The sequence below is a fragment of the Kogia breviceps genome, chromosome 10 (genome assembly GCF_026419965.1).
Source record: "Kogia breviceps isolate mKogBre1 chromosome 10, mKogBre1 haplotype 1, whole genome shotgun sequence".
In the NCBI taxonomy this organism is placed as follows: Eukaryota; Metazoa; Chordata; class Mammalia; order Artiodactyla; family Physeteridae; genus Kogia; species Kogia breviceps.
Window position 1 is genome coordinate 3412767 of NC_081319.1, and position 11685 is coordinate 3424451.

General features: G+C 46.9%; 1 protein-coding gene across 2 annotated transcripts in view; it reads left to right on the plus strand.

Annotated features, from left to right (window-relative positions):
• The window catches only part of LSM3 (LSM3 homolog, U6 small nuclear RNA and mRNA degradation associated), a 166532-nt gene that overhangs the window by 5186 nt on the left and 149661 nt on the right, over positions 1-11685 (plus strand). The window contains exon 4 of one of the 2 annotated variants that reach the window (XM_059075153.2): positions 4487-4893. The exons of the other annotated variant lie outside the window; for it this stretch is intronic. Coding sequence (XP_058931136.1) covers positions 4487-4567 — 81 coding nt within the window. The 3' untranslated portion in view covers positions 4568-4893. Of the gene's footprint in view, positions 1-4486; positions 4894-11685 lie in introns of those variants that run through there. 2 annotated transcript variants of the gene reach the window in all.

The window sequence follows — 11685 nt, forward strand, 5'->3', positions numbered from 1 at the left end:
AAAACCAAAGGCATTGGGGTTGGACAGACCTGGTTTCCAGTGCTGGCTTGGCCATTTCCTCTCTGGGGTACGCTGGGCAAGGGAAGTACCTTTGCAGGTGTAACTTCCTCACTGTAAGCAGGAATGCAGTCACTTCTGTCATAGGGTTGCCAAGATTCGTTGAGAAATGGCTGTGTGAGATGCCTCTGTGTGCTGGCGTATAACAGTAATGCCGGCCAATGTTTTGTTTGATGTGGACTTACGTATCAATACTTACTAGAAACTAAACCTGAGAAATTTTAAAAATATTCAACTCATGAAAAAGAATAATAAATCTATTACATTTTGACATAAGTAACATTTTTATGAATAATAGCTATATTTTCTAAAACAAAATATTCAGTGAGAAGTGTCTTTGTTTTGTGTTTTGCAAATGCTTGGCTTAATAGACAGCAGCTAGTTACTCACATCTTTGTTTCTGCATTGAATCTGTTGTGCTGTATTGTGAATGTCACACAGATAGGTAGTTGGAAAGGGAGGAGTATCTTTTGTGGATGCTTGCCTTTGATACTACACCCAAACTCAGCAAGCGGTAGTTTCTTAAAGGTTAGCTGTAGTATAGAATCTGAAACTATATCACTGAACTTTTCATACTCTTGTTATATGCAAAGTCATTGGTCTACCTTGTGCTTGGAATGGATTTTTTATACACGCATGATTTTGGAACCTCAAGCTCTGGTCGTTTGGAAAATATTGGTTCACTGAATTATGCAGATCTTCCAGATACTGGCACATTTTGTTGTTCAGTCTTTTAAGTATTGAGAAGCCACTCTGGCCCTCAGGACCGCCTGGTTTCACATCTTGACTCCCTTGCTTACCAGCTATATAATTGTACCAGTTACCCAACTTGTCTGTGACTAAGTTTCTGTATCTGTAAAATGGGGATGGTAATACGACTCGCTTCATACAGCTGTTGAGGATTCATTGAGAGATTCCGTGAAAAGCCTTCAGGTGGTGACAGGCACATAGTAAGCGTTCAGATGTCAGCCTTTGTTGGTTTTTGTGGTTCCGCTTTATCCCGGCTTTCCTCCTCTTTTCAACCAGTCCCGACTCCGTGGCTAGTTTTCTTTCTCCCTCTGAACGTGGGATTTTTTTTAATCTTTTTTTTTCCCCCTCAGATGTCATTTAGTAATTACTGTTTGTTATAAGCCATCAATCTGTAATAATAGTACAGCATGAAAGCTTGAGCTCTGGCTTAACAGATCTCGGTTCAAATCCTGGCTGCTGCTGATTAGTTATGTGACCTTGGGCAAGTTCTAGAAATCTTTTAAGCCTCAGGGACCTCCTCTGTAAGATGCCAATACAGTAATGGTGCCTTCCTCCCAGGATTATCACAGGTTGCGGTGAATTTGGTGCTTGTAAAGCTGGTGGCAAGTGGTGATTGGTGGCCATTATGATTATGGATAAATCTGTGTCTCCAGCTTTTTTCTTTTCCGAACTTCACTCTCTCTTTTCCAGTATTCTTATTGAAAATATATCCACGTTGGATGTTATCTCAAACTCAGTATATATAAAACTAAACTTCTGGTGTTCACCTTCAAAATGAGGTCATTCTCAATTCCCTGTTTCTGTTCATGATTTCCTCAGTTATTTGGACCTTATATCTCAGAATTTTATACAACAAGTCAGCGGAAAACTTAGTGGCTTAAAAGTACACACATTTATTAGCTCACGGTTGTGTGGATCAGGTGTCCAGGCTCAGCTGGGTCCTCTGCTTCAGGGTTTCTCACAAGGCTGCACAAGGGCTGGGGTCTCATCTGAAGGCTACAGTGGGGAAGGTTCTGCTTCTAAGCTCACTTTCGTGGTTGTTGAGAGGATTCATTTCCTCAAGGGCTTTGGACTGAGAGCGCCTCAGTTCCTTGCTGCAGGGCCTCTACCACTGGCAGCTTGCTTCATCAAACCCAGCAGGAGAGCTGGCTAGCAAGGTGGAAGTAACTATCTTATGTAACCTAATCATGATCGTGACATCCCACTAACTTTGTAGTATTCTACTGGTTAGATGCAAGGCACAAATTTTACCCACACTCAGAAGGAAGGGGTTACACAGTGGGTGAACACCAGGAGGCAGGAATCCTTGGGGGCGATCACAGAAGCTGCTTACTTGTAGCTCCAGAAAACTGTAATTGAATTAATAGAGAATCATTTTGGATGAAGTGGTTTCCATATGAAGGTAAGGTTGGGACTTTTTAGTTCAGAAGTATGACCACTGAGTGAGGGATTTGAGTAAAATATATCAGTTATTTTGATGAGCGCTGACTCCTTCACTGAACTGGCTGTGGTAAGACTAGGTTGCCTTTTGCAACTAGAAGGAAACCGGAAGGCAGTGCTGCTTCCTAGTAGCAGACAGCAGACATGATCCTTGTTTCTCTGAGAGTGATTCTCAGAGTGTGTTCCTCGAACCAGGAGTATGGGCAGACCTGGAGTGTGTTAGAAATGCAGGTTCATGGGCCACATCCTGGCCTACTGAGTGAGGATCTCTGGGCATGCAGCTAGGAAACAGCCCTAAAGGTGATCTTATGCACATTGAAACTTGAGAACCACTGCCCTGAGAGTGTATTATCTGGGAAAGAGTTAGATGCATTCATCGATGACACATAAGTGTACTTGATTTAGCATACTACATTTATAGGTACTACTTGAATTTACTGTTGGGGGTTCTCCTTTTATGTTAGTTCCAGTACCCAGGAAGCTCATAAAACATGGTTCTTACATTTTAAAAAAGTTCTGAAGACATAGCTATTACCAGTATTTTCTGCCTGGCGGAAAGAGAGTTCTCTGTTGGATCTACATTTGGTCAGTTGTGGTACAGATTCCTGTAAGCTAAGAAGGATAAATTAATTGTCATTGCCCCTCTCACTTCCACTGTAGAACAGTAGGGACAGGGTATCTGCTGCCATAAAAACTCCCTTTCAGGGCTTCCCTGGTGGCGCAGTGGTCGAGAGTCCGCCTGCCGATGCAGGGGACACGGGTTGGTGCCCCGGTCTGGGACGATCCCACGTGCCACGGGGCGGCTAGGCCTGTGAGCCATGGTGCGTCCGGAGCCTGTGCTCCGCAACGGGAGAGGCCGCAGCAGTGAGAGGCGACCCGTATTTTTATTTGCTAAATCTGAGGCTGCAGAACGTTCACAGAAACGTCTCACTTATGCTGGAAGACTCAAATCGTCAAAGGCTTTTTTCAGCCAGGCTATGTATGCGTTCTTTGGCAATACCATTTCTTTAAAAACTTATGACTTCATATATTTCTGATCTGTTTATTTCCAATCATTTCTTTGGGTGAGTCACCTCAAAGTCTTTTTCTGTACAGAACTTGTAGACACCTTTATTTCTTTAGTTCCTCCCCTCTAATTTGTGTAACTTCCTCTCTCACAAATTATTGTCAACTGCCTTGGGTCACTTGCTAAAGTGCGTTTGGGTGGGAAAGGGACACCCTTAATCTGACCTGCCCCTCGGCTGAGTTTGTTTAACTGAGGACATTTACAGGGCAGCTTTGTTCCTCAAAGCTTTTTCTCCTGCCTATTGTCCACAGTTTGGGGTCTAAAAACAGTTGGCTTTTACGACCTCATGAATGCTGTTTCTTATCATCTCTGCTTGAAACCCAGCTAGTTCTCACCTAAGCGCATCCCTTCCTTACACCGCCCTGCCCAGTGCCTCCCTGCCCAGTGCATCGGGTTAACGGCAACACTACTAACGTTGGCCTTCTTTCAACCTCTTCCCCAGAACCTATAGGTTCGGGACGCCTTTGGGGCTACTTTTGGAATCACTGCAGGCAGCAGTTTTACTTAATGTTTTGCCGAGGCATGAGAAAATTTCACACCTTCCATATCTGTTTCCTTACAGCCTAAGGCTTGTCCCCTAGGCTAATGCAGAAGGTATCCATTCTGTATATGAGTGCAGTAGCACATAGAAGCAACACATGAGGGCTTAGCACAGGGGGATTTTATTTGTACCCACGCAACAGGCTTTAGTGAGGTTTTAGGTCAGTGCAGTAGCTTTCTTCCAGGTGCTCAGTCAGGGACCCAGGCTTCCTGGCTCTGCCATCCCCAGCCTTCTCCATAATCTGAGTCCATGGTCGGGGGAGAACACAGAGGCGCCTTTGTGGGAGGTTGGTCCTCACTTCTGTTCACTTTCCATTGGTTAAAGCCCAGTCCGTGGCACCATCTGGTTGGCAGGGAACATGAGAAACGTGGTCTAGCTGTGTGCCAAGAAGAGGGGCAGAAAGGGCTGGGTGGCTAGCTGACGCCTCTGCCCCAGTTGTGTTCCAGGAAAAGAAACAGTTACTAGATGGTGCTTTGCGCCACAAAGGTAAGTGAACAGGTTTTTTAAGCAAGTTGTTTGTGTTATGATGAATCTGTGGTTTTTTGTTTTCAAATTTCTCTCGCGAAAAATAAATACTACTACTACAAATTTGTATAAATGTGTTCTGTGTTGTTGTTTTTTTCCTCTTCCAGTCAACAAAACGGAATATTCCGATGCTCTTTGTCCGGGGAGACGGTGTTGTGCTAGTTGCCCCACCATTGAGAGTTGGTTGAAACAAAGAATTTATCCTGTGTGGAAAATAGGAGATTTTGTATGATTGCCTCTTTAAATGTAGAAGATATTCAAAAGAGAAACCGGCGTACGTTTTGATTTTAAGAAATAACCAAGAATTCTTCCACTTCTGAAATAAGTTGATTTGCAGATAACTCACAAATTCTTAAGCTAAATGGCATTTTTATTTTTCTCCAGCCCTTCCAAATAAATGTGATCACCAAGACGCAGAGCTTTCTCAGGAGTTGATTTGCTCCGTTGTTTTTTCGGACAATTTCTGGGTTTCTTTCTTTAAATTAAATTTGATGTTTCCTTTTTTGATTTTTAATGCAGTCTCCTGTCTTGTGAATTCTTTCAAATAAGCACATGTGTTCCATTCACTTTATTTGTACACTTTTGTGTTGCATCTACTACTGTGTTTGCGGCACCAAGTTGAGTCCTGACAACGACAGTTCGGTCCATTTGCTTCCCTCCGTGGAGTCTTCTGGAAAGGCAGTTGTTGGTGCCAGTAACTGCAGGACAGTGAGGTCAGGGCTGATGGCGTGCGTCATGCATGTGTGGGATGCCGTGAGAGCACAGAGGAAGAGCACCATGTGTGGGCGGGCGTGGTGGCCGGACTCTCGTTGTAAACACTGGCACTGCATGAAAAATGGGAGCCTGGTTCTCTTCTCTCTGGCCGGATTATTTCTAAGGCCAGGCTTCAGTGGTGGTTAATCCATCATCTAGCACAATATGCTAATATATGCACAATATTTTAAGCCATGCGCAAGAAAGATGCTTTCATTAAGACGTTGTGTGATAAGGTTTCATTTTATTTATTGTGCCTGTTCCTGCAAGTTAGTGGAGAAGAAAAAAACAAGTGTGGGCAAGCTGACAGATGCCTTAGCTTACGTGAGTGGACAGGAGAGAGCCACTCACTTCTGCCAGCCCGCACTGCGTCCGCAGGCGTCAGTAGTCCCAGGACGCAACCTGTTCACTGTTGAAGGGGTGGGACTGTGGTTCTGATGGTAGCAAGTGGTTGATCCTTCAGATCACCCTTTCTGAGTGGAATGCTTTTGCCTAAGTGCTGGTGATGGTGATACATGCAGTAATTGCCACCTTTTGCCGAACAGAGTGCACCCGGCAAAGGCATTTTGTGTACGTCTTCCTATTTAATCCCTGCAGCAACTCTCCTGCAGGATGTTATGAGAAACTGAAGCTCCGCGAGCTTCCGTTGCCTGTCTGTGGGTCTGAGGAAGTACCTGTGTGAGTGAGCGGGCCAGGCGTGTGGTGCAGCTCTGGCGCCTAATGTCCACCACAGCCACGACGGCCACTCTGGGGTTCTCTCCACGCTGCATTTATTTTTAGTGGCATCTGATATCCGTGCCTAATTCCTGAATACTTCTACTCCGTTCTTGGTCATCTTTCTCTTTTTTCTCCTAAAATTGATAGGTTACAGCCGAACTTTTTTTGGCTGTGAGGACTTGTGTACACGCACACATTTCTGAAAACCGTGAACCTTACAATCAGACACACTTGCCATCGCGTGCACATAAAACTCAGCAGCCCCGTACAGGTGTCCACTTACTGCTGGCTGCTGAGATACAGGGAGGGGGCGACAAAAGATTTAACTGCAGGATAACCATCTGCATGTTACCAGATGGGGGTTTTGCGAGCCCCTTTTGGAGTTCACACTACCTGCCTGGAGGGTTGGAGCTGGGACCCAGTCCACCGCAGGGGCCGCTCAAGCGGCGTCCTGCCGCAGACCCCCATCGAGGCTTTCTCTCCAGGTCTGCAGGGGCGCTGCCCTCTGAGAGGGCCCCCGGAGCCATGCCTTGGACTTCTGGTGCCACATAGCACACTGAGCTCTGGCCAGCTGGACAGCCCGTTGTCTTTGGAGCTGGTGACTGGTGGCTTCTGCAACGCGGTGTCACATAACTCACGGGGAGCCTCCTACCCATTTTTCCTTCGGAAACCTCTCAAGCGGATGCCGTACCTGGATCCCCGCGTTGGTGGACTCCTGAAAGAGATTGTCGTGAATTGTCACGGCTTCCCACAAAGAAAGATGGACAGACAGAACGTGGAACTACACACTCAGCTTTGAGATGAAATGTGCCCAAATTGAAATCTGAGTAACTTGAGTATCGCAAGTAAGACTAAAAGCATTAGCTACAAGTGGGCAATTTTCACACATTTTAAATAGTGGTTTTTGTAGCTCTGCCCAAACTAGGCTGTTTTCACACTTCCTTTTATTACATATAGAGGCAGACCGCGGGGCTATTGCGGGGGCTATTGCAGACCACTGCAATAAAGCGAGTCACAGGGTTTTTGTTTTCCCAGGGCATGTAAAAGTTACGTTTACACAGTACCATAGTCTGTTAAGTGTGTAATAGCATTAGGTCTAAAACAATGTACCCCAAAAAATGTACATGCCTTAATTAAATACTTCATCGCTAAAACATGCTAACCATCCTCTGAGCCTTCAGCCAGTCTGAATCTTTTTGCAACAGTAACATGAAAGACCACTGATCACAGATCACCGTAGCAAATATAACAGTGAAAAAGTTTGAAATAGTGCAGGAATTTCTGAAGTGTGACACAGACATGAACTGAGCAAATGCGGTTGGAAAAAGTGGCGCCAATAAACAATGCAGGGTTGCCACAAACAGTTTGTTAAAAAAACGCAATAAAGTGAAGCACAATAAACAAGAAATACCTGTAATATATACCTACGTTGATTTTAGCCTGTAGTCAGAGGGGAGGAATGTTCCATTGTGTGAGCAGTTGCCAGCTGTGAGCAATGCTCACCTGCACCGGACAGGGAGAGTCACTGAAAATTCCAGGAGTCATCCTGGCAGGAAGCAGAGGCTCACTGAGGCCTGTGTCCCTCAGCTCTGCTGAGCTATGTGGATTTCATTCTTGGGCAAGCCCTGCCTGGTAGCAGATCTAGGCTTACAACCTACCTGCTTGCCAGCTGCGGTGATCTCTTTCTCGATTGGCTCATGTGCTGGTCCATGACTAGTCGTCATGGCCAAGAGAACGCAGGGTTCTGATTGGAACTGAGAGGCAGATTATCCCTGCCTGGGCCATGTGGTCTGAGGGTGGAGAGGGGGAACTTCTCTAAAGGGAACCAGGGGAAAGAGCGGATGGGAGCTGGAGACGAAGAATGCCTGCTACGTAAGGATAATTTGTAGTCTCCTCTAACTTCTACAAAAATAAGCCCTTTAAAAAAAAAAAAAAGGGCCCTTTTGATACTTGATTCTTAGTAGCAGGTTTCTTGGAACACACCTCATAGCAGACATTATGATTTGAAGCCATCGCTCTGGAATCTAGTAGGAGGCCCTCAAGCACCCTGAGCGGGGTTGGTCAGTGTGGAAGGAGCTTCGATGTGTTCCATGACGGGGGCCTGTTAGTAACGAACCCTCTTGGGGGGCCAAGGTGGGGGACCCGCAACACAAGAGGTTATTTGACCGAGAGTAGGTATTGGAGTCCTCAGAGCTCTGAGGAGGGCGGGATACTTGCATGATATGAGTGAGAAACAGCGAGCCCCACCCAGTAAGTGGCTTTTTGTGAGCAGGAACCGTCATCACAACCCCGGCCCAGGGCTTGGCCAAGAGCGTGTCCCCAGTAAATGCTGAATGACTGAGTAATTAAACCATAAGAAAGCCAGTGACGGCACTATGGGTGGAAAGGGTAAATGGTACTCTTTTTTTCAGCTTTATTGAGGCATAATTGACAAAATGACAAAATTGTATTTAAAGCGGGCATTCTGGTGATTTGAATACAAGTATACATTGTGAAAGGATTCCCACCGTCTGGTTAATACATCCATCACCTCATATTCATCTTTTGTGTGTATGTCTGTGTGATGAGAACTTCAAGTTTTACTCTCAGCAGATTTAGATTATGTAATACAGTGTTGTCAACTTAGTCACCAGGGTTTACATTAACCTGTCAGATATTACTCATACCTGAAGGCCTGTATGTTGATACCAACCTCTCCCTGTTTCTCCCACCCTCCAGCCCTTGAAAACCCTTTTTCTACGACTTTGACTTTTTCCTTTTTTTAAAAATTCCACATATGATACATGCAGTGTTTGTTTGGCTTATTTCACTTAGCATAATGCTCTCAAGGTCTATCTACATTGTTGCAAATGGCAGGATTTCTTCTTTTCTCATGGCTGAATAATATTCCATCATTTAAATATATATATATGTATATCGCAACTTCTTTATCCATTCAGGGCAAATGGTACTTTCAAAGTACCGTTGCACATTGTTTTCCAGATACTTGTGATGTCCTGCCCACAACTGGACACTTTTTGCCCTTCTAGCCATCTTGCCCCCATTACCATTTACCTGAGAATAGCAGTATATGCCAACAGTAGACACCTAACTAATTATCAATTTACATGGCAAACTAACACCAGAAAATAAAGCCAAGCGTTTTATTTTATTTTATTTTATTTTTTATTTATTTTTGGCTGTGTTGGATCTTCGTTGCTGCAAGCGGGCTTTCTCTAGTTGTGGCGAGCGGGGGCTACTCTTCATTGCGGTGCGCGGGCTTCTTATTGTGGTGGCTTCCCGTTGCGGAGCATGGGCTCTAGGCGCGCAGGCTCAGTAGTTGTGGCAAACGGGCTCTAGAGCGCGGGCTCAGTATTTGTGGCGCACGGGCTTAGTTGCTCCGCGGCACAGGGGATCTTCAGGGACCAGGGCTCAAACCCGTGTCCCCTGCATTGGCAGGCGGATTCTTAACCACTGAGCCACAAGGGAAGTCCGCCAAGTGTTTTAATTCCGTTTAGATCCATTGCTCAATTTTAATACCTGGAGCACGTAGGTTCTTATTTTCTTGGCCGCTTATAGAAGTTTCCTGGATGTGGAAGTAGCATGCCCCACTGCAGGTTCTGATATTGATTACAACCGAGGAATTTTTTTCTTGGCAGTCATCCTACCCACCTACAGCGCTGTGGGGATCTGGGCTCTAGGCGTTGACAGGACCCCCGGAGTTGCCCTTGGTGGCTTGGAAGACTGACCACAGAGTCTGAAGATGTGGTCAAGTCAGATAAACCTGGCTACAAATCCCAGCTGTGCCACGGGCCAGCTGGGCATGGGCAAATTACTTATGCGCTAAGGTCAGCCTGTAAGGGTTGGAAAGCTTTTCTATAAGAAGCCCAGGATGGAGCCTGGAATGTTGCAGAAACATCACAGACCCCCGGTTCAGAAGTCACAGGAAGGGAGGCAGTGCTGGGAGGCCTGTTCAGTTTGCTCTGGTCACTTACTCATCTTATTTCAACTATCCCCACTCTTTCTCCCCAGATAGATTCCAGGAGAACCATGAGTGTGAAATAACTTAATTCAGTCAATTAAAATTTATTCTCAAGTGTGCCAGGCTCCGTCCATGGAGGACTGAAGACACAAACTGAGTGCACTGTGCTGGTGCCGTGAGGCACGCGGAGGGTCAGGTGTTGAGCACACAGCGCGACTCCGTGGAAGGTGGTCTAAGTAGGTAATGTTTGAACAGACATCTGAGCAGCAGGAAAGAGCATTCGTCCAGGCCCCTGGGAGCCGTGCAGAAGCTCTGAGGCGAGAGCAGTGTTGCCTGGTCAGGGGTCTGCAGGGAGACCAACAGCAGGAGGGGGAGAGCTGAGGGCCCCCACACAGCCCCTGGCGTTACGTGATGTGTCGTCTGCTCGGTCCCCTCCTGCTCACACACTAACACTTCACTTCCTTTTCCTTCCTTCCTCCCTCCCTCCCTCCCTCCCTCCCTTCCTTTCTAGCTCTCTCTGTCACTTTTTTTTTTTTTTTAATTCAAAACTTGTTTAGTGGTGTGGTTTCCCACTCATGGTGGTTCAGTGCTTTTAGTGCTGTCTGTGTCTGTAAGTGCTGCTTTTCCCCCTGTGGCGTGGTGAGGACAGTGGAGCAGCCCGCGTGCAAAGCTGCCATGCGCGTGGCTCCAGTGGGCGATGCCGTGGCTCACCGGGCATCTCACACCCATGAAGCAGGGCCTGGGGCTGAGCACCAGGCACTTGTCCTTGTGTTTCCTCTTCTCTTCTGGAGAGAGATGGAGGTCCTGAGCCAGAGGCGTGCTCCCTCTCGTGGGAGGTGTTACCACCAGTAAGGGCCTTCCCTTCTCAAAGGGAGGGATCTTCCTCCTTGAGGCAGGGGACGGCTGGGAGTCCGTTCCCGTGAGGGGAAATGACTGCTCTCCCCTCAGGTGGCCTGGTGGGAAGAACAGAGCTGGAAATAGCTCTCTCATCCGTGTTTTGTGAATTTTGGCGAGCCTCGCACCCTTTCTGGCCTCACATGAGGGAAATGCAGGGAGAATTTGCCCCCCACGCCATGGGCTTGTGCTCCTAACCCAGCGCCCAGCTCAGAGCGTGCCTCCACTGCCATCTCAGGTGTCAGCAGCAGGTGGCGCTGTGCTCTCTGCTTCTCTGCCTCCACGTTTCTTGGTTTGCACTCGGCGCTGATTCGTGCTGGCCAGCAAAGTCTGCGCCACTTATTTCCTTAAATCCACACAGTTTGTGGAGCTCTAACCCAACAATATCTGGCGCTGCCAGGATCAAAGAAAGAAAGAAAACAGCGTGCTGTTAGGCCCCAGGGGCTAAGTTGTAGGGTGAAATGTCCCTGTGCCCACATCTTACTGAATGCAAATGAGATTGTTGACAGGACCACGTCCCAAACGACATGCCTTTTGTCAGCACTCTGTCCTGTGTGTGCACGTGGTCGACAGGTGGTCGGAGAGAGCTTTTGTCACGGTTTGAGTCCAGAAGCTGCCGCTGCTGAGCAGATCCTCTTACCTGCTCACAGCCTCAGTGCCTTCATCTGTGCGATGTCCTTTCAACTTAAGCATTGTGTGTTGGGGGGAAAGGCTGCGATCATTCCGTTACTGATTGAAAGAGCCTCAGTTTGGAGTTCTTGAAAAACTCTTGGTTATAGTATTCGAAAGCCAACAATTGTGTGCTAGGTGAACGGTACAGATCTGGAGTCAAGAAGCCTTGCATTCATTTCCCCGCACCACTGCTTACTAGGTGAACAACAGGTCTGGCCTCTGCTCTTCAGTTTCTTCCTCCATAAACCGAGGATGGTAGCCATGCTCACCTCATGAAGAGGCTAAGCATTCACTGGCGTCCCCCCAGGA